Source organism: Catharus ustulatus (assembly GCF_009819885.2).
Source record: "Catharus ustulatus isolate bCatUst1 chromosome Z unlocalized genomic scaffold, bCatUst1.pri.v2 scaffold_29_arrow_ctg1, whole genome shotgun sequence".
NCBI classification, from domain to species: Eukaryota; Metazoa; Chordata; class Aves; order Passeriformes; family Turdidae; genus Catharus; species Catharus ustulatus.
In genome coordinates, this window is record NW_024879446.1 from 5,248,986 (window position 1) to 5,272,564 (window position 23,579).

General features: G+C 40.6%; 1 protein-coding gene across 1 annotated transcript in view; it reads left to right on the top strand.

Moving 5' to 3' along the window:
- Positions 1-23,579, top strand: part of GRIN3A (glutamate ionotropic receptor NMDA type subunit 3A) — a 72,734-nt gene that overhangs the window by 3,273 nt on the left and 45,882 nt on the right. Inside the window, exon 2 of the mRNA XM_033086556.2 lies at positions 21,276-21,880. Coding sequence (XP_032942447.1) covers positions 21,276-21,880 — 605 coding nt within the window. The remainder of the gene's footprint in view (positions 1-21,275; positions 21,881-23,579) is intronic.

The following is a 23,579-nucleotide window of genomic DNA, read 5'->3' on the forward strand; positions in this document are numbered from 1 at the left end:
GAAGAAGATCCAAAACTTGTTTGACCCTGGATAGCATTTGGCAATGTGTGCATGTGAAGTCCATAGCAAATATACCAAACCCAGTATTCACTACATGCTGTCTCATATTGCTTCTCCTCAGCTTTCAAATCTTTTATTAGGATGATTTTAAGATAGCAATGTCTAGTAAAGTCTCATTTTCCAACTACTCAGGGCAGGAACACTCACATCCAATGTCTTGTACTGCTGCTGAGTTAATGTCATTACTTTATGCAGAAATTTATAACAGGCAAATGTTCGCTGTAATTGAAAAACACATTGATCTTGAGTAAATCTTCTCTACCCAGCAAAAGGCAATGCTTAGAATGAAAGGGAAGGTAAAGATTCAGAACTAAAATACATTTCTGTAATACTGCCTGTTGTCTCTGTGGTATTTGATGCTAGCAATACTTCAGATATGTAACATGAGGGGAAATCCACAGCATCACAGGTGCGCAGTTACAGTCATTTTAGATACCTAGATTGTGTTTTCAAAAGTTTTGTGTTTGTTCAAGCATATTTAAAAATCCATTTCTCATTAACTTCTACTACCCTGAGGCTAAAAAAAAAAAGAGAGCAAACAGTCTTTTCCCATGACATGAACAGTCACAAGACAACAGCCATCACAGGGTGTGGTACTACACTTGTTCTCCCACAAGCAGCAGCTTATTCTGGAGGTTCAGGAGTGTGTTGGTTTCAAGGGAGGCTACAAAGACTAAAGCATGACACACTTTTTTCATTTTATATTTGTGATTTAATTGTTAATGTACACTAACAGTAAGTCCAACTGCTGTTGTGACCTGAAAAAATACTGTTTACTTTTCCCATTTTATTGTCATTTCAGTAAATTTTCATGCTCGTAAGCAAAAGTAACAACTTAACACTGACATTCAGCAGGGAAAAAAACCCACTGGATTTCTTCTCTACTAACACAATGCAAATTGCTGTGAAGCTTTGACAGCTCATTATTTTGGAGACAGCAGCTCACAAGCACTGATGCCACTGAGGCAAGGCTTGTCACCTTATGTATGTTTGTATCAAGAGAAGCACTTAATTTTTTGATTCCGAGATTGCCAACATCATTAATCATATTCCCATGGATGGAATAGGGAGAAGATTCAGGGAACATGAACCATAGATAAATGCAGTAATAGTCTTCTAGTACTAGGGCTTAGAGCTGAGAGTCTAGAAAGAATAGTCCGTAATATCCATTTTGTTGCTGATAATATCAGAAACATGGGGGAGGTCATGTTTGCAGCAGTGTTCTCTGTATTTAAAGGAGTATTTTTAGTGGGTTTCAGATAAATAGGGACCTCTGATATCTGTTAACATGAAAAGGAATCTTCTCAGAGTAACTAAACAGAATAAAGTAATTGCAAATCATCAGTCCCTGCCAGTCTGTGCTTCACTCGGTTTCTTGAGGAGCTGAAACTGCAGTGCTACTGATTACTGCTATGACTTCAGAAGGGGTCAAAAGAATAAATAAACCACATCAGAGTTCCAGTTAAACTGAATTTTTCAGTGAAAATCAAGCTCAGCCTCAGAACAGATGCTGTAAAAAGAAACTGCCTATAAACATTTAATTTTTTCACTTGTTTTTAAAATAATTAGGCTGTTGCTTTTTTTTAACTGCTTCCTAATTTATAGGTATATATATATCAGATGACCCTGAGTGAGGAATTATAGGTCTTTTTGAAAATAGACAGGAATGTGAACACAATGTCCTTAGAAGTTATACTGACCTGAAAGACACAGACTGTGCATTGTACCAGTGAGGACAGGAAGAAAATTACTGCAAAAGAGCGGATATGTGGGAAGCCTTCTGCCCCGCTAAGTGTCCAGAGACACTTTTTTCTTTCCTCCTCAGAGCCAAAATTTCATTTGTGTAGAAAAGTGGATTTGGTTGGCTGGGGGAAAATTTTAGTAATTCAGTTTTCCTGGGAGAGAATGCCACACACACGTTTGGCTGCAGGCTCTGGTCATTCAGACTGTCACTGCTAATCTGGCTTAGTCCAGGTATTGGAAGCTTGTACTAGTTTCTGTGTAGATGAGGAATATGTGTTCAGTCTTTCCCTGTGGCCAGCAGGCCTCCTCACCTCACACTGAGTAAATAGTGTGGGGCACTTCCCTTTTGTGCACTTCAGGAGGGGTTATGAAAGGCACCTTGAGAGGAAGCAAGGACAGAAATTGAGAGAATGTGCAAACAAATGCCCAGTTGCTTCTCTTTCAGCCAGAGACGCTGGTGATATTTCCTCTATCAAAAATCTTTGCATGGAACAAACTAGTCTCTTCATTGGAGTTAGGGAGTTTAAGGAAGATCCAGTTACTCACTGCTGCAGAAAATCCCATTTTAGAATGCAAGAAAGTGGTGAGAATGTTTTCACTTCAGTTCTCTCCTCCATGTCTTTAATTTTAAAGTCCCCTGGAGACAGAAAGAGCCAGAAGTCTGCTGGGATAGCACTCATTCAGAACTGGCCAGTAACAAGATTTTCTCATTCCTCATCCCATGCTGATTCTTCGATGCAGAAAAGCCGAATTAACATCAAATTCAGTATTATACTGATGTTTATCTTGGGTTTGGCTCTTTTTTTCTTTTCTGAGTGTTCACAAAACAATGTCTTCCTCGCTGCTAGGTCTTTTGTAACACAATGCACAAACTCCTATCAGTGATGAGTGATTAAAATATGACAGTGTTATATCATTGATTACTGCTTTGCTGAAGGACAGGCATGATCAGAAGAAACATCAGAGAATACTTGGCTTAATCCACTAAGTAAAAATTATAATTTTGCCTAGAATAGACAAATTTAAAGACAACCTGTTGTCAGATTCTATATGAGTACATAAGTTTCTGTACTGAACAGATTGTTAACAAAGAAAAATAAGTTGGAATATTCAATATAATTTCCCCCAAGAACTTGTCCATGAAAACCAGTGGAAGTAGAGCTATAGAAACTAGAAATGAACAAAGGATCTTGTGATGTGTTATTCAACTTATTTCTGATGATGAAATTCAAACACTACTTACAAAATTCTCATTTAGGGTATATTTAATAAATTGTTTACTATTTAAACCTATGAAATATTGACAACACATAGTGTTAGGACTTTAGGCTGTGCTGGATCTAGTTACAGTTTTAATGCCTCAAATAAAATGTTTATATCATATTCTATTATTTCCCTCTCTGGATTCCCAGTTAATTTTTAAATGTGAAAGAAAACCAGGCATAACATGGCTGGAATTTATGTAGTTATTGTAACCAACAGAAAGCAGTTTGTTTCAAAAACATAAATTTGCCTTCCAACAAAAACCCAAGACTATAAACCCATGTTTCTGTAGGTCTTACTGAAGGGCTTTTAAAGAGTGGAAGGATTGTCTTCTTAGTTTGATGGAATGAGAGAGTGCATCAGATCACACTGCAACACAAAACAGCTGTGCATTACAGAGTTTGTTCTGAAGAGCTGAAAGCATGCAGTGAAAAGAGGAGGAAGAAAACAAGAACAGGAAGCAAGAAAACTAGAAACATCACATGTCAGTGACGCAGGAGAGAAGGAGAAAATAAACTGAATTGAGAAGAGAAATAAGATGTGCCCTGTCCTATGTCTTTATTTTGGTGGTTCTAGCAACATAAAACAAGGAAACTGAATTTTGTAGGAAAAGCACTGGACAAAGAAATGGGATCACCAAGCACTGAGAAGAATGGCTTGCTCAAATCAGGGTTGAATTCACAAGGCTGTCTTGATCCTGTCTAAGAATAATTACTCCAGTGAGCAATGCTTGCCCAGAAAAGCATTTTGCCCCTCCAAAATGCATTGTCTTCCCTGCAGGCACCTCAGGAAATTGATCAAGCCAGCATCTAGGCAACAGTGATGGGAATGGAATTATGTCAAAGATAGATAATGGTTTATTGCTGTTGCCAGAGGGATGTCTTGCAAAGGGTGTGAGACCTTGCTGTGGTTGGGTGTGATTAATAGAAGCTTTTTTGTTAGAGCGCCAGGTCACTGGGATGCACGCAGCATCACACCAACAGAAGGGATTTCACAATAACTGGGAGGAGGTTCAGACACTTTAGGATTGGAACTCTGGACATTAGTGACTGTTCTTTACTTCTGGTATGGCCCTGAAAGACTCCACATTTTCCCCAAAATCCTGTCAGCCAGCCAAACTGGTTCTCACTACCACAGGGAAAGGATATGCAGATGGTGGAAGTAGCAGGAGAACTGGGAGAACGATTTAAGCTTGAGTAGGCAGCACTGATAGATGATTCATTTATTAAGGGAGTCACACTCCAGCAAAGCTGCATGTTCAAGGGGCTCCTCATCAGTGTGACTCAGAAGTTCACAGCCTGGCCCAAAGTGCTTTGCAGCTGTCACAGCAAGCTGGTAACATTCTCTTGCTAATTATGGGCTCTTCCATGAAGAACTGAGACAGGCATACCACAGCCATTCTGACATTGCATGCAGCCCTTGCGGGGCATTGCAATCAAAAGTTTATGCACAGTTGGCCGTGAGACTTGGATTTGGCTGCAGAGAGAGTTCCAGAGCATCTCTCTGTTCAGGCTTAATGTTCACTTGTCAGACTTGAGCTCTGTGTGTCATTTCCCTGCAGTGTAGGTCCGCGCAGCCACTGATGAGCATCTTGCATCCCTGGAACACAGGAATACCCTGTTGGTACAAGCAGAGAGCAGGTACCACCCCCATGCCAGGCAGCCACCCCCATGCCTCTGTGAGCTCCGAGTACCTTCTCAGTGGGTGAGGAGATGATGCTCAACCCCAGGAATGCTCCCTGCTTCAGGAATGGTGAGCTGGGAGAGCCCTCAGAAGCTGATAGGAAGGTTTCCAGTTGGCAGTGGCTTGGAAAGGTTTGGTGTGCAGCGTTAGTGCTGGATAATTAACTTTTATCTGAAATGTTTCGGCCTGGGTGGTTGCAGGCTGCAGATGGGGAGGTGGAGGAGTGGAAGTGGGCACAGGTGTACCCTCAGCAGACACTGAAACCACAGTAAATGGAGAAATTACTGTGATCATTTGATTCTTATTATTGTAGAGGAAAAATTAAATATCAGGGAACTCAGAAGAAGCAGCCACCATTCTTTCCTCTTCTTTCTATGGTATTTTTATTACTCTTTCTTCACCCGCTTTTTCCCTGATGATAGTTTCCAAAGCCTGTTTTACAATGTGGAAAATATTTGAAGTGGATTATAAAAATCTATTAATGTGCTGCACAGGCATATTTTAAACTCTTAGTATTTCCCTGAAGGCATGCTATCCCACTTTCAGCTTCTTTGAGACTGTGAAGAAAATGATTGCCCATACTGTTCATATGACATTTTATAAGACTTTCTAACTTGAGATAGAGTTAAAAGACAAGACAGATCTTCAGGCATCAACTGAGATTTTAAAAATGAAGTTTTGCATTTGTTGCAAAGAAAGAGCTACTAGACATAGCAAATAATAACCAGAAAGAGCAGCTGAATTATGTACCAGCCTCTCTCAATGATGTTATTGATAAAGCAGTTGCATTACACTAATTTTAATAGCATACTCACTCAAACTGGCTTAAAAAGATCTTTTTATTTCGTAAATCAGATGAAAAGTCGGTATCACTGAGTTCACAGTTTGATAATTTCCCAGTGCTATTTTAGGTGAAAGCATAATTATTTATCACTTTCTGAGTGTGTAAGGCTCACTCATATGTATCTGCTTTCTGTAAGACAGCAGTTGTTTTTAAGAATTTTCTATACTCAATGTAAGTATCAAAAGTGGGAAAAACAGGTCTGACCTCTACTTGGAGCTGTCCTCCTTTGAGAGTGTACTGAAAGTGTTTTAGCTGTGATTTACATTGTTTTAGTGTGCTGGTTTTACCCCTACCTTGGAAGAACAACAGGATGAAGAGCTTATGTACCTGGGTTTCCTCTGCTTAAATTTTGTGGGTGATACGTGATGAACTACAGAGGTCTGAGGAGACAAATAGATACCCACTGACAGGCAAACACAGGTAAATAGTTGCAGCAGAAAGCACTGGTATTTTTGTTTAAGCATCGAGGCATGAAAATTTCAGATGTCTCATCTTCTGTCCTTGGAATTGTTGAAGACCAGGTCAGATGGAGTTGTCCGTGCCCATGGCAGAGGGCTGGAATGGAATGGTCTTCAAGGTCACTGCCCACCCAGATCATTCTGTGGTCTTTGGAAGTGTCTGCTGCAGAGCCCATGACCAGGAAATGGTAAAACATGGCATCAGTGTTTCTTCTTCAGAGGTAATGAGGAGAGAAAAAACATCTATTAATCACCTCTATAAAAGTTCCTATCACAATGTATCAGTATAGAAATATCCTGGGTAGGCTAGTATGGTTATCAATGCTCCTGTGGCATCTGATTAGGAATCTTGCATCAGCAGTCAACACAGGGAAGCCAAAATGATGATTATTCATTCATCCTTATGATCATCTTTTTATATACATGAATTATTTACATAGTACAGGGTGCTTACAAGCTTGTTAATTAAAACCTCCTTTCTCACTTTCTCCTTTATACTCCTAAGATTTCTTCAGAGTGTGTCATCCTTCTAATGACTTTTATTTCATGTTCATTAAGCCGTATTTTGTTTAATGTTTTCTTCCCTTGTCTAAATTGAAAATCCCTTAGTGTGGAATACTCTTGGGAAAGGATTCCTTCACACTGAGATTATGTTTTTAGAGAGACAGAGATGGGTGGTGGGTCTGCTTTGGCTATTGATGTCCAGAATTGCCAGAAATGCTCAAATATTTTTTCAGATGCTCTGTTATCTATCTATTCTTCCATTTTCAGTGTGGCATGCTCATTTCACCCTTTCTTTACTTGCCCATTGGTCTTTGTTCTGAGGTCCTGTCCTCCACTGTAGGATACTACAGATCTTGAACTTACAGAGACTAAACTGCAGAAAAAGACTGCAAGGGTCTATTGTGATACAAATACTCAGCAACACAAATTGCTCATCACTCACTGTTCATCTGCACTGAAGAGCACCAAAAATAAGGCACTTATTTATAAATAGCTCAGCCTGCTGGATTCCAGTGAAACACAGTTTCATATCTTCCCACCATTTTGACAGTGCATATAAATATGTAACATGCAGTTTTGTGGAAGTGAGCTGTGCCACGATGTCCTCCTGAGGTGTTCACAACCCTTACAGATTTATAAATGGCAAATTTAGACCTGTGGTGGGATGCAGCAGTGCCACATGATTAGCAGAAGAAAGATACTCTGTTTGACAGGTAATGGGAGCTTGTTGACCGGCTCATACTGCCTGGTATTCCTCCTGCCCAGAACTGTACTTTAAGAGGAAAATGAAGTGAGAATTCACAGTGAATAATACATTTGATAATCACAGATATGTTTTTTCTCTGCCTGAAAACCACCTGAAACTTCTGGAACAAGCCAGAACAAAGGAATGGCAGCATCCCAGAGCCTTCCAAAACATCTATAGGAGTACTTCCTTTTACTTCACTGGCTTTGATTAATGACCAGTTTGAGATACAGTTTTGGTTGTATTAACTAAGCCCATGATTTTTTTTTTTCCCCAATCCAATAAACACAGGAATTGGAGATATACGTGGAATCTCCAATTTGTAAATACTCCAAGTATTTGGTTTTGCTGTGCATTTTCTGTGAGCATTTGTCCTAGTGTAATTTGGTTACCGAAGTGTTCATAAAAAGAGGTGAATGTTCATGTTGAGAAGAGCAAGAGCAGCTGAAGCGAATCTTTTTGGTTATATGAGTGCCTGCATGCTGTTTCTGATGCAACTGACATCATTAAAATATATATCTATATTCAGGCTTCATTTAAGTGAGGTATTGTTTTGCTTGCTTTGAATGAGGAACTAGTCCAATAGGATCTGTGGTTTGTTGCTATGATACTAAAAGTATATTCATAAGCAAACTTCAGACTTCTGTCACCTCTAAGCTTTAATTTTACCTGAATTTGACGTATTTTCACCAGAGTTCCCACTTTGCCTAAAAATCTATAGAAAGTAATTCACTATGATTGAGAATAATTCAGACAATTCATCTTTTTGTAGATCCATATTATGCCAGCACTGTGAGAGCAAATGCATGTCTTCTGAGAGTCATACAAAATTATTACAATTTTACTGGAGAATAATAAGCAGCAAAATGGCTTATTATTGTCAGTAAGGGCAGGAGAAATGAGTCTACAGTCTGACCACTGAACAGGAGATTCAGATGGGAAATTCAGTCCTCTTCAATTCAGTTAAAACTGCAGGAAAATACACTGGGCTGAGTACTGGAATAGCTGCTGTTCTACCAGTCCAGGCATGAAAGAGTCCACATGTATTTCTGTGCTTTGTCAGTAGTCTCCTCTGGAAGATTTAAAGTGTCCAGGGGATGTCAGAATTATGCATGACATGTTACCTGTCTGTAAACAATGACCGCCCAACATGACAATGATGTGGCTACCTCTGAAAAAAATGATGTGTGGTGCTGTGGCATCCTTTAACAGATCCTGGTTTCTGTGAGTCTCCTTTTGTTGTTTTTATTCTCACTGCTGGCTGACTGTTCCACTCCAATTTACCTGGTACCTCACAGAGCACTTCTGGGGTATCAAAGCTTTATTGCAACAAAATTCGATTCAGCTTATAGTTTTTCACCTTCTTTAGTTCCATCCAGGTTACTGAAGTGTGTGGAACTATAATTCTGCACATTGCTGTAATAACTGTAGTGCATTCCCCATCCCTGAAGGTGTTCAAGGACAGGCTGGATGGGACTTGTAGCAACTGGTCTAGTGGGACATGTCCTTGCCCTTGGCTCTGGGGTAAGGTCTCTTCCAACCCAAACCATTACAGGATTCTGTACCTTAGACTGACCAAGACTTGCACTCAAGTGCTAACATCATGTAAACAATGAGAACTGAAATGTGGAAAGAAATAAAATCCCAATTCTCCTGTGTCTTCAGGGAATATCCTTTCTTTTTGTGACTGTGTTTGCTGGAGGTTCTCTCTCCCTGAAGCAGTACTGTTTCCTGCAGAGAGAGAGAGACAGCAGTTTGCATGCTCTTGCCAAACTTTTAGGAGTGGTGATCTGTCATCTCTTCCTCTCAGGTTGTCTGGGGGAATTAGATACTCCCCTGCAACACTCCCCCTTGTTCGAAGCGTTAAAAAGAATCGTGGTGCCAGAAATAGTCAATGTGTATTCCTCGTCCCCAGGCTTTGGTTCACCAGACTCTGCAGAGTCATCGTGGATTATTTGCATGGAGATGGAGACACGCAAACATCTTGCAGAGATTAGTGAGACATGACGCTCCCGTATTTTGTCAAAGGCGCTTATCCGTGTTAAACTCCCGGGCGCGCCTCATTTTCGCTGGTTCTTACCCTCTCCTTCAGGAGGATACAGTCACCCACTCGAGGAGCAGAAATAGTGCATGACTAACTATGTCATGGAACAAATGATTAATACTAAGTAGTTTGTGCAAGCTGTTTGCAAACAATCCACGTGCCAAAAATTACGCTGGAACAATTTTGTGAATACCTAACTCAGTGTGTTTTGCATAACTCAAGACTGGCTTCCAGATCATTAAATTCATAACTTCTGTCTCGTTTGCTAAATTCATGAATGTAATTATTTCTTCTAGGCTGTAGAACTGGTAGTGTTAGACTTGACTGTGTTAATTACTTGGTAACACTGGACTGGTGAAGCTGTCAGAGGGATGGTGGCTCTTACGACTGAGGAGCTGTTTAAGAGGCATTTGAGATGACTGAGAGCTGTTGTGGTTTTAGAGTTTCTAAGTCACTTGCAAGTTAACTTACAAGTTTTTAAGTGCAGAGGAGAGCAGGCTACACAGGCAGGTGCATTAATACATCTGATGCTCTCAGATTCTCAGTGACAGAAATGAAGATGCTGTTTGCCCCAGCTGCACCTGGAAGACCCACAGATCCAACCACTGGCTGCTCAAGTGCATCAAAACACTTGTAGAGTTCATTTCTGAGAGCTGAGAGCCTCTTTGTCAGCTGGAATAGCTCATTAGCTATTTTCAGGGTCAAAAAAGCTGATCTGTAGAGAGCGTAGCAGCCGTCCTATAGATCAGGGAAGGGAGAGCTAAGCCACAAGGAAGAAGATCTTGTACATAGAAAGCTCAAGCACAGATGAGAGTTTATTGATTCATTTGGTTCAGAATGTTTGGGAGCCTTCTGTCTCACAGAAAAGTGCAGCCCAAGGAGATGCTGAAGCTCTTAATGAATTACCCAAATGCCCAAAGTGCTTGCATAATTGGTGCTCTGCAATGACTATAGTAGCTTTTCAGCTGTCACAGCATTTTTCAAACCCTACATAATTCTAAGGAGGAGATCTATTAATTTTAAGGGAGACTATAAGGTATTATTTCATAATAGGAAGATATGGAAGCAGTGGAAATTTAAAGGAATTGCAAAAGAGAAGATATAACCAGTATCAAAACTAGGTCTTTTTCATAATTTTCATGCTGCAAAGCATTCTTCCCATCATTGACATCCAGGATATTAAATTGTTGCTGTTACTTTCATTATTTTCTCATAAAGAAGGCCAGTCCCTCTTAACCTGCCACAACAGTTTTTTTTCCCTTTCCCCTCAAGCAATGTAAAGTGTCAGTAAACATAAGGTTTTACATAAATAAGTAGGATGAAGAACTTTGTTCACAAAGAAGTTAAATTGGTATTTAATTATGTCTCAATAATTTGTCTGCTTCCTTCTATCTCTTTTTCCTACAAGTGTATTGAGCTTCCCTACCACGAAAGGTCTTGCCTGGTAAGAGCAGTATTCTGAGTTATTTATGGATGGACACATTGCTTAAAGCCTCAATTACCACTGCTCTACTGAATCTGAACATGATTCAAAGGAGGGATTAATATGTATGATTCATATTTCATTGTGACTTACAAATTTTGTGCAATCACTTCATTCTTGGTCCAAATGACTACAATAGGTGCAGAGTCAAACCAAACTGGTAACAGCAGTCGTGCAAGTATTTGTGTGTAGTAGGGAGCTGAAAGTGTTGTGTATTTTCTGTCAGGCATTTAGATGAGCCCAGAAGACTGAGTCACAAGTAGGAGTTGTAAATGCTCACTTGATGATCTTGCACATTATAAATCCAAGAGTCAGACCGGGATGGGTGATGATTTTTGACACATTCTCCCAAACTTCCCCATAATACTGGCTGCAAACCACTTTCTGCCTTCTGAGGTACCTACTACAACAGGGCTTTGTTTCATGGGTGTATCCAGGACTCTTTTGGAATACAGTGGACCGTTAGTAATTTGCTTTTCCCATTAAAACTAATGGGGAAATCACAGTACCAAAATGCCCGTAGACATGGGGCCCTGATGGGGGGATTTTCAGTGGGATGTTGGAAGGACACACCAGCGCACCAGAGCAGTGTAATGGTGCAAATACCCAAATTTTTAACAACACATAAAACAAATGGCTGTCACTTCCCATAGTTTTTAGATATTGAGGCAGCTGTGTCTAACAGAGCAAAGAAGTTGAGATTTGGGCCTTAGATTCTGCTTCTGGCAAAGGGTTGATGTATTACTTAATCCCTTTCTAGAAAAAATCTTTTTCCCTCTGATCTGTGGCTGTGTAAAAGGCTGTGAAGTATTTTATCTTACTGTAAGCCTTATGATGGGTGAGAGGCCTGTGTCCCCCTGGGGCACTGTGGGGGGGGTTATCCCCACTTTACAGTGGGGCTTGCTCACTGAGGAATCTCAAACTGGGTTGCTCAGCTTCTGTGTTCAACAGCCAGCCAGGACCTGTTCCTCCTCCTGTTCCTCCTCCTCCTTCTCCTCCTCCTGTTCCTCCTCTTGTTTCTCCTCCTCCTCTACTGTGTGCCTGGTAACGGGCTCTGTGCAGTCACACACTTTTGTGGGTCGTTGCTATAACACTTTATTGGAAACTCAAATGCTTCTGCCTTTGGGGGTGGGCGCCTCCTGATTACAGGATCGTGCCTGGTTTTGTGGTTTGCATGCTCAGAAAAGGCAATTTCAAAACACGGCCACTGCTACACGGTGGGTCGTCTTTCAGGTTTTTGTTTGTTTGTTAATGACAATATTACAGTCAGTATTGGGAATTAGAAGTAGGGAGCAGTGGTTAAAGCATTTGCAGTGGGTACAAGCTACTAGGTTTTGGTGCATTTGCAAAAGTTCAGATTCCTGTCTTGTGTTTAAAGGTAGTAAGTTTGCAGCTGAGGACCTTACAAATGTCACAGCTCCCAGTTTTTTTGGGTTTTGCCCTGCTGAGGAAGGGAGCATCACTGCCTTATTAGTGAAAGATACCCAGCAAGCTGAGGATGCCCATGCAGGATGAGACCCTCTGACCCTGGCTAGCATTGTGGGCATCAGGTGAGCAACAAAAGGCATTTCAAGTTTGCTCAGGACAGCACATTTCAGTGGCCCACCGCCTTTGTCAGCTGTCTGCATCACATGCAGACTGTATTTGTTTTTAAAGGAGATGTTTGATTTTTCCCCCCCACTCATCCCATGCCCTGAGAGACAATTTTAGCTCTTTTTTTTTCTAATTTCACATCTTTCTAATTAAATCCTTGGTGTATTAAATAAGAAACCTCAAATGGAGCTGTTTAAATTCTGATCCTGGTTTTAAGCCAAGCCACGTACACTCAAGAATTCACCTTAGAGCCATGTTTTTAATGCCTAGCCTCAGAAAGATGAACTACTAACTTAATCTACCCTGGCCTCATTTAATAGAGTTAAGAGATCAGGCTTTGCAAGCTTAATTCTCAGCTTTCTTTCATACAAAAAAATCAATATGGAACAAAATGCCCTTGTAGCTAAAATTAATCCTGTGAAACACGCCTGGAGCAAGGCCCAGCAGAAGAGGATGCAGTGATGAGCTGGTGCTGCTTTCTGAAGAATGGGATGTGGGTCAGCACTCATTTCCCCTGCTGTATATTGCCATATGCAGCTGTCATTTCAGGGGTACCCCATGGATCACTGCATGGGTATTTCTTCAACAGGCAGAAGAAGGAAACTTCTCAGGGACACAGCTGCTGAGGGTATGGGGAATGCAAATGCTCTGGAAGGGCTGAAAACACTTTCAAGCCCTGCTGTAATTGCGCTGGTGAGTGAAAACGGTGCTCCATCAGATTTTATTCCTTGCTGGAAGTGTTAATGGTGAATATAGTCTAATTGGATTAAATGCTGTTTGCATACACAAGGTACGTCTCAGAAAGGGCAATAGCTGCTTTTGTAAAATGGAACCAGACTCCTTTTACCAACACAGCATGAATCAGTCTTCTCTATACCCTCTTTCCTTTTATTCTACATTTCCCTCCAGAATTAATTTCTTCTTGTTCAGTCACCGGTTTGCTTGTGCCAAAAAAGTTAAGTCATACAGAAAGAGTGCTCACAGCCTGTCATGCCTCTGAAAAAGCAGCATTTTCCAGCTCTATGCTGCAGCATATCTTACTGATGAGAAGGTGGAAGCTGCTGAAACAGGGCAAAGATGGGAGTGCTGTTTCAAGAGCCCTTTATGCTGAGGAGCCTGGCAGGCGTGATGTGCCAAGGAGCAATGCTTGGGAATGTGCACCATAATTACAGCCCTGGTTGCCAAATTCCCTGTCAGCTCTTGTGCTGTGTTAGCAGTGGTCCTCAGGAGTGGAGCAAACATTGCGCTCTGTTAATGTGAGCTTTAGAAACCCTTTCTATGTGCAAAGCCAGGAATTCATTATTAGCCTAATCGAGGTCTTAACACTGTTAGCAAAGTGATATTGTTGGTCCTAATGATGCAGGGGAATTATGCAAGTGCCAAAGCTCATTCTCAGTAAAAACACGATTCAAAATGTTGTAGTCAGAGTCCCTGTATCTCTGGGATCATCCTCTGGGTTCCCAGATGTTTAGAGAGACAGAGCACGTGTGTGTTTTTGGGGTCTGGGAGTTGTGACTGGCAAGTAATCTGTGTTACAGGATTTCTTAAGGCAGGAGCATCATGTTGATTTTGGGAGTCACTCCCACTTTCAGTCTCTTCTGTATATTCATTAATGCTGCCTGCATGCCTCATGTGTTTACTTGCCTATTCCTTATTTGTTTGGAGTTGTACCTTATGTCCTTATTTTTGATATGTGGTACATTTTACATATTGGGTAGTTGTCCTTTTTTCTGTGTAAATCCTGTTTTACTCAGCTCTTGAGGTTGTAATCCCCTAGTGAACAATAGCTGACCACTGGTGAGTGGTGAATTTTAGTCCTGGCACCTCCTGGTGCTGTTCTGTGCTGGCATTGTTGTGTTTCGCTGTTACCTTGTGATGCCACTTCTGGGGATCTTCAATATAACTCTTTGGGTTTTTTTCATCAGCCTTCAAACTCTTTATTTCTCAGTAATCCAGCTCACATTTTATTCCTACAGTCTGGTCACACCTATATCTTTGATCTGGGGTTGTTGGTAATCACTCTAAAAGGCTAATGAGAGTTCTTCTATTAGTGCACACAAACACACACACACACACACACACACACACACACACACACACACACACAGACAAAGTGCCCTTGTATCTACTTAAATAATTTTCTTCAAGTTAAGCCAGCAACACTATGTGTTAACAAAATTTCTTCTCAACAACAGAGTCTTTCTCTATCACATCGTTGGATGTGAGGAGCAAGGAGATGAGTTTCAGCAAGCCCAGTGTACTTATTGTATCTGCTTCAATGTGTTGCTGCTCTTTTGCTTCTGCTGCTGCCAAGAGTTGAATTGCTTGAACCAAAAACTGGGGGGAAAAGCCCCTCCCCTATGCATTGCCTGAATAACACATGGGAAAACTCGAGTGCCTGCTTCAGAACTTCTGAAATCCCTTTGATAGTCAAATTATGCAAAGCACCAGTGCTTGAGAGGGGCTTCTCCACAGAAAAGCAGTCAGACATGCCTAGACAGTCTCCTGAAGGCCTTTGATTCAGTGGAATGCTGATCGAATTCTGCTAAACACCATTTTCCAGCTATGCAGGCCCACAGTGGCAATCAGAAGAAACACCAAAAGATGCTCCTAGTGGAACAGCCACTGTCTTTTTGAATTCTTTAGAGGTGTGGGAAAACTTGTAGTGGGGCAGCTTCTTCTGTCAGGTCCTCATCCACTTCAGTTGTCCATTCTGACCTCCACACACAGCAGCTCATGGCGGCTCTGGCTCAAATGTTTGCAAGGACTTTTTTGGACACTGATGACAATCCTGTGGCACCCGGGAGTGAGTGGTGCAGACATGGACTCGGCCACCACTTCCTCCCATCTGGATTGTCCTACCATTTTAAAGAAATGTCATAGAGAATTAGCACAGCTCCTCCTGGTCTATTAACACGAGTAACCTAACCATGTGCCCTTTTTTAAACTATAAGGGCAAATTTTAGGGAAGGGAAAATTGTTCCCTCTCTTGGATCTGTATGAAATGTTCTTTATCGAACTTTGAACATTGGATTTTTATTTTTTTTTCTTGCTGGAGCAAAGAATACCTTGAAGTTTTTGAAGTAATATTACTTGGGATAATTTATAAATGGCTATTCAGATAAATAATGGACCCTACATTCCAAGAGCAGCTGAAAGTTCATGTTCTACATTGCCTCTTAGACCTTGTAGAGACTGTACATATTCAGATTAGTTTGGAGTATTTTTGTGTAGCATTAGAGAAAGCAACCTCAAGTCATGTCTGTCTGGTCTAATAAAAGAAATAATTTTCAAGACAAACTAAGTCAAGATGTAAATTAAGCTAACTCCTGTGGTATAGTGATTTTTAAAATCAACAGTCTGCATTTTTAGGATTTGCATGTAACCATTGCCTGGATGGATGCCAGGCTTCTTTTGCTGCAGGAATCAGCATAGCTCTGGCTAGACCAAGAAAGCTTTTCTTTCTGAGCTTTTAAACCCTCTCCAAAAAAAGAGTCTTTATATGGGGACCAACTGAATTTGAAATTCTGGTCTTGGTTAAACAAGGGTGTATAAGGAGACAGATGGACAAGTCAAGGAAAAAAGGAATCGTTGACATCATCTTACTGGTTTTTGGTCCAAAGCAGGTCTGAGATTTTCTTCCCCAGAGAACCAGAAGTCTGCATAGCAGAAGCAGCAAACTGCTGAGAGCAGAGCAGGTTTTTTGCTGCAGCTGGAGCACACCTCCCCTCTGGAGCAGCCTGGGCTGGGCAGGGACTGGATGTGGTGCAGAGGGGGCAGCTCGGCAGCTGATCAGAAAAAGGGGGGCAGGCTGTCAGCTCCAGCTCCCACAGTCTGTCACCTGCCAGCACAAACTCCTTCTTGAAGTATTGCCATTTCACCAGAGGCAGCACACATTAAAAAAATAAAATAGCATTCCGTGGCAACTTTTCTCGTAGCATGAAATGAGGAAGTGCCCACAGACTTTAAGGAACTGGGCTTTAGGTCTAATTTTTCTAATTTCAACCATGGAAAAAACAGTCCTCCCAGTATTTGAAAAGGTGGCATCAGCTTGCTCAGACCTGCCGTTGAGCTCTATAGAGTTGTGAGTCCCCATGGTGGCACTGCAAACCAGGAGGCGTTTTTTTTCTACTTTCACTGGAACTTTCTCTGATGTAATTACATAGCCGGTTTTCTCTTTAGTTTTTCTTATAAAAATGTATATACTTACGTATATATATGCAAGCACTGCCTTCGCCCCCAATAGTCAGAGGGGAATAATATTTTCTCTGTGTTGTTTACTTTTACACAGTTAGCAAAACAATGTTCACATCTATGCTTTTAACTCTGCTAATGAAGCTAGTATAATGTCAAATAAAATGTCATCGTGACTACGCCTAATTAGCATTATAAATTCGGTTGAAGAAATAAATGACCAGATCCCTCAGGGTGCAAGTCAGCCCAGCTCCAGGCGCTTGTGCTTACAAGATTTACAAGGATGGGTCTGCAGACTGATGCAATGGAGGCCTGGAAAATGCTGCATTAATGAGATGCAAACCGTGTTTCAGCTGTTAAATGAACATGCTCTCTCAGGTGTCTCAGGCAATGGGAAAAACCTGTAAAAACTGCTCTGTTTGGGATACAAAAAGCAAGTCACTAGTTACAGTCTCTGCTGATGGGCAGAAGACACACATCAGGCTGTGTAAAGCTTAATATTCCATGAATGGCTTGGTCCAGAGCCCACTGGAAGTCAGTGAAAAGACTGTCAGCATCTGATCCAAAGGCAATTATTCAGAAATTAAGGATTTCAGGCCTGTTCTTTACTGAGTAAACAGTGAAGTCAGGTGGTCATGGCTGGTTTATAAAACAGGAGCTAGTGATGTGCAATAAAAAATTAAGCATTTGTGGACAAAGAAGATGTTTCTGCTAGTGGCACTATGTAAACACATTACTAAAAATAGATAACAATTACCATTATTCAAATAAGGTTTAATTGTCTGTTTGTGTAGTTTGAAGAAAAACTGGTGCAGATCACCAATCTTCAATGGCAGCTTAAAGTCAAACTGAATTTCATTTAAACTGAATTTCTATGTGAGATTAAATTGTCATTTAACTGAAATAGTCAAACTCTACTAATTTCAAAGGAGGTAAAGGAGTTTGCCTGAGAACTTTAATAAGGGTTGTGCAGAGTTCAATACACAGGTGAAATCTCATAAATCTTTGTTCCATGATTACTACAAAGTTGTACACATCTAAATTATCATTTCAGTTGGACAAATCAACAAAAAATATGTAAAAGCATTAAGAACACTGTAATATCTAAGGCTCTTTACTGAAGTGTGGCATCTGTGTATTTTTCTTCAACTGCAACCTACATACAAATAGCAAATAAACCTTTCAAAATATAGTTAGGAAGGCATTAAATCCTAGCATCTCCAAAGAAGAATTCCCCTCCCTCAGTCCCAGTACAAAGGAAACATTGATTACTCTTCCTCCCCAACACCTACAGAGATGTTCTCATGGTGTGCAGACACAATCAGCTGAAACCTAAGGAGAAGTAATACCTGGTGACTAAATTTTATGTATGCTATTGTAGAAGAAAAATCTGAAGACAGGTTTGCAGTCCAGTACTCCTGATAGAGAAAATTCTGCTGCTTTTTTCAGGGCTGAATGTTTATCTTTCAAGCACCTTAGCAGGGAATTTAGCAGCTAATAAATCACAGTGCTGATAAGTGCTTGTGTCAGTGCATCTGTGGACTCCTGAAGGTGATGGCTGAACAGCACAGATGGTCTCACTCTGAGGAGCACTTCTACACGCAGGCTCAGTCCAAGCCAGGTTATCCCAAAGAACATCTCTGTTCAGGCAGGAGGAGTGTCTCAGCATGGGAATAAATTTTTGGACCACACTGACACATCCAGGTGCTCTGAACATAGGACAGGGATCACAGTTCTGGAGCTCCTGAGGACTAATCCTCTGAGTGTGGTTCTGTAGGAGAGTCCAGCTCTGCACCTGGCAACTCCCAGTCAGGTGGAAACTGCCTTCACCTGCATTGCTGAGTAAAATTCCTTCCATTTTTCTGGCCCTGAGGCAGAGTTTCACCTTTCGAAGTATATGTGCTTGGGGAGCCCAGGGTAGTGCCCAGTAATCCTCAGGTATGGATATTCATCAGTTCAGAGTGTTCTAATACAGGAAGAATGGTTCTGTGGAGGAGCAGAAGCAGTCTTGTGTCTATGAAACTGCACATGTGCACTGGGTTTGGCATGAGGACAAAGAGATCTTCAAAGAGCTAAACCGGCTGGGTGAGGTGGAAAGCCAATGCTCACACAATCTTATCTCTACTGGGATATTTGTGGATATTCCTACTCCCCAAATATGCTGGGACCCTAACAGCCAGTGCAAGGTATGAGAGAGCTTATTGTCAGATTTCAAAACCAGACCCAGGACTAGGTACAAAAGTTCCCGTTTCTTTTTTGTTTCCTGGGCTGTTTGATGCTGCCATATGGATGCAGCAGTTGCTGCAAACATTTGTCACTCACCGGTTGTTTTTCTGCATCTGGTAGGTTTCTTTAGTTGATCCCTGAGCTTATCCCATAATAGCCATAGTACTGTGCTTGGGATATTTCCCCTCTGAAATGCTAAAGGCGTTTGCTCTGTGCACAGAGTATGTTCTGTGTATTCTGAAAAACTCATTTCTTCTCACTCGTGTTAACACTCAACTTAACTAAAGCTTGCGGAGTTTTGCTGATGAGAGGTAGATCATTGTGTATAAACTGTTAGTACTTCTCCTTAATCTTGGACAAACGGGACAAATCCTTTCTACTCCCATCTATTTGCAGTGAGAGATAAACTGGAGTTAATTTACTTGATTTTCTCATAACCTTGGGAAAAAAGTTTCTTGTGATTCAGTTTGCAGGGACTAGTTTATTCAAACCAGCTTCCCAAACCCACTATGCACAGTGCTTTATTTCCCTCCTGAACTAATTATGTGTTTTAATTAGCAGGCAATGTTTTCCAGCTCAGAACTCTGAAATTCTGCACAGGTTAGCTCCTTGTGCACTGAGTGACTTGTCCTTTATCAAAGAGTCATCTCTCTTGTGTCTTGCTGGCAGTACATGATGTGCATCGATTGTGGACAGTGATCCGTTTAATTAGCTTGTTCTTGTGTCTTGGTAAAAAATAAAAAGGGCCACAGGTACCAAACCCAAGAGATAACAAAAAGAACTGAGAACATCTTCAATTACAGCATTCTTTTTATCAAGCTCTGAATTTAAACTATCTGGAAAACAGATGATGAGTTCATATAACTGCAGATTAACACAATGAGGGCTTGCTTCTTATAATTGATACATAGCTCTTTGGGATCTGTCTTTTTGTTGTTGTTGTTTTGGTTTTTTGGGTTTTTTTGTAATTTCACCCCTTACATCTGTGTTGGAAAGCCCAGGAATTTATTTAGTAAAACAATGAGTAAATTGACTCATCATCATATTATTCTGAATTCAGAATGACCTTTTCAAGACCCATACAAACTTGTGTCTGTTATTATCAGTAAAGTACTTTAAAAATCAAAATGACATTTTTAAACAACTTTGAAAAGATTTGGTCCCTCACATAATGCACATTAGTTACTGAGGATGTAAGAGAAGGATGAGCAGACCTAAAGTGTTTAATAACATAATGGATAAAAAGATAAAATCCAGGTAGATAAAATCCAGGTACCTGTGTAGGGTAATATACAAAGGGTAATATAAAATTTGAGTGGACATGAATACAGACAAATGCTGACATAAAGTCACAAGAAAGGTCTCACAGACCAAAAGATCTGGAGCAGGCATTTTCTGGACAGTCTCATGGCTGGAATCAAATGCCAGTGTAAAGTGATACAATTTCTTTGGGAAAGTTACAGGGAAGTTCTCAACTAAAAGCAAAAGTTGGAGTAATATATAATATGCTGGCTGAAAGCCTGGTAGAAACATCTTTGTAGGCCAGAGAATAATTTAATAGCAAAAGCCAGAAATTGCTTGGATTCTTTAGCTTCTTTCCTGTCTTACTAAAACTATAAATAAAAATTTATTTTTTAAGACCAAGGAAAGGAGAAGAATGATAGGGTAAAATGTAAGGTAAAAGAATGATCAAATAATAACTAGTCACCAGAAGAGAACAGAGGAGTTTGCCTCAAATCCTCCGTCCTTTTCTGGGAAAGATAAAGCCAAGGGCAATGGTGTTGCGAAACATAATGGGTTAAGTTCTGTAATAGCATCAATGACGTGGAAAAAATGAGTATAGAATGCTTATTTATCAAATATTTTCCAGCTCAGAAATCACAGTCTACGTATCTTAGCCTCTTGTGCATTCAGTAACTTGCACTGCTTCATTGGCAGCACATGATGTACCTTGATGGTAGACTGTGATCCATTTTGTTAGGTTACTCATATGCCTGTAAAAGATCCCCCAACTGCACACACGGGGAAAAAAAGAGGTATAATAAAAAAAACTGAGCAGTTTTCTTTATTTTTTTCTTTTTTGTTTATCAAATAACTTTATCCATTTGTAAATGGGTCTGGCTGAACTTGAGCAGTAATAAAATACCTTCTTATATCCCTGTTAGGGGTGCAGGGAAATATTTACTTGAGAATGCTTTGAAATCCAAAAGGACAAATGAGTAAAAAGAGAAACATATTCTCAGAAACAGGCTTATTAATGACTTCTGCATTTGAGGCAAGCTAGCAGAGGAAGCCCATGAATCACAGTCCATTTAAGCTCTAAAAGTATAAATTTTCCTCTTGCTCACACAGTTCTATTCATTGGCAGTTGGTTACTTTGAACTGGCTTGTGTCCAGTATATTTCTCATCATTGTCTTCCTTTTTTTAACCACAGAACCCCCTTCACCTGCAGATGAGTTTAGAAAGCTCACTGAGTTCTGATGCTGATGTCACTTTCTCGATCCTTGCAATGAACAACTGGTATAATTTCAGCCTGATGCTATGCCAGGAGGAGTGGAACATCACAGATTTTCTCTTCCTCACACAACAGAGCTCCAAGTTCCATCTGGGGTCCATTATAAACATTACAGCAAACCTCACTTCAACCAGCAACCTTCTGAACTATTTGCAGTTTTACCTGGAGAGCATCAAAGACACGACGTCAACCATGGTGATGTTTGGGTGTGACATGGAGAAAACACGGAGGATTTTTGAAATAACCACTCAGTTTGGTGTGATGCCTCCAGAGCTGCACTGGATTATTGGGGATTCACAGAACGTGGAAGAGCTGAGGACAGAAGGTTTGCCCCTCGGTCTGATCGCTCACGGCAAGACAACTCAGTCAGTCTTCGAGCATTACGTGCAGGATGCCATGGAGCTGGTAGCCAGGGCTGTGGCAGCAGCCACCATGGTCCAGCCTGAATTGGCTCTCATTCCAAGTACAATGAATTGCATGGACACGGATGAAAGGAATATCACTTCAGGCCAGTATTTGTCAAAGTAAGTTTTACCTTTTTTTTTTTCTCCCCGTAGGTAATACTTACTGTATTACAAGGAAAATAATTTTCTTCTCTCTCTGTGGATTAGCTGTCATGATGCTAACCCTTCCTCACAAACATGTTTGTTCCAGTACTTCCTCCTGCTTCTTTACTTCTGGGCAGATAATGAAATTTTAACTTGCCACAGTGGGAAGGAAGCCACAATTTTGAGATTCTGGTAGAAGAAGACACTGTTGCACAGAAGTAGAGATCACATAGTAAACATAGGCTAGGTTTCAGACTGTGCTCTCAAATTTGTGTTTATATTTATTCATGTAACGTGAGCTACTGTCAAATTCTCTGAGATTTTGAGTGTACAAAACACAGAATATTTGCACTGTCTAAGCTCTTGGAAAATATGAAGATGTGCAGTAGCCCTCGATAGCATGCTTCCATGGAAAACAGAGGAAAAAGATGACCTTCATCTCCTCAGAGGGTTTATTCTGGTGAGAGCACTCAGAAGTACAAAGTGCTGTCTCTGCTGCATGTCACTATATAGAAGTTATTCCCAAAACACCTTGGGTCTTCCTGTCTAGAAATATTACGGTTTTTAACATATGAGTGGAAAACTTGTGTGGTTCTTTTTGAAACCAAGCAAAATATGTTTGGGCTAGCTACATGAATTCATCACTTCATCTACATTCAGCAACTGTCACATGTATCTGGTTTTCAACTTAAAAATTTTGTTGGATGGAGTTAGGATAAAAGTTCTTCAGGCTTTTTGTGTTTAACATTTTTTTTAAAAACATCACTTTCTCTTGGATATGTCTGTATGAGAAGGTATTAACAGCACTGCTCATAACACAACCATTTGAGACCCCAACATTTCCTTAGTCTACTTGTCCATTTAGAGTCAAAAACTCTCTGTTTCCAAAGAGTGAAACTGGGCTTGGGAAATAAACACTGGACTGACTCACAGTGACTTGTGATGTTTATTTTGCCTCATTATTCTGGGTAATTTTCCTAGATGATAACTGAAAAGTGAAAGTCAGCAGGAGGCTTCTTACTGTAACAAGAGGGCAGCAGTTTTATGAATAGGCTTTCTGAGGTTTGAAGAAGGGATAAAGGAAAAGGAAAACCAAAGTAAAACACTTAAATGTAGTAATGAAAAATAATTCATCATCATTGCTCTCTACAGAGAACCATTAGTTTTTGTTATATTTTGGGAGACAATATGCAATTTCACATCTGTGAAATTTCTTTTCCCTTCACATTGGTAAAGGTATTGTGGAAGTGAAAGAAAGGATTGTGTGCTTAGCCTGTTTTTTTTCCCCTATACTTCTGTTTGTGAACCCTATTAAAAAGAAAATAACAGGTTAGAGAAACCCTTGTCCTAAATCAGTGCAGCTGTGTTTGCAGTGTGCGAGCGAGACAGGTACCTGACGGCCAGAACTGTTGTATTTGCGTCAGCAGCATGACTATTAACTGAGTGGTGCCATTAATTTCTCAGGTGTGACACGCTAATGAGTGGCTTCACTGTGACTAACCTGGCCCATCTCACCAGGGCTTTTAGGCAGTTTTAGCCTCCAAAGATGAAACTTTTGCCTGTTGCTTAACTGCTTGTTTACTAATGAGTGCGTTTTTCCGTCTGAATGAACCCATCTGTCTTGTGAAGCCTTGGAGCTGCTGTGGGTGGGCATGGAGAAGGGGATGGAGAAGAG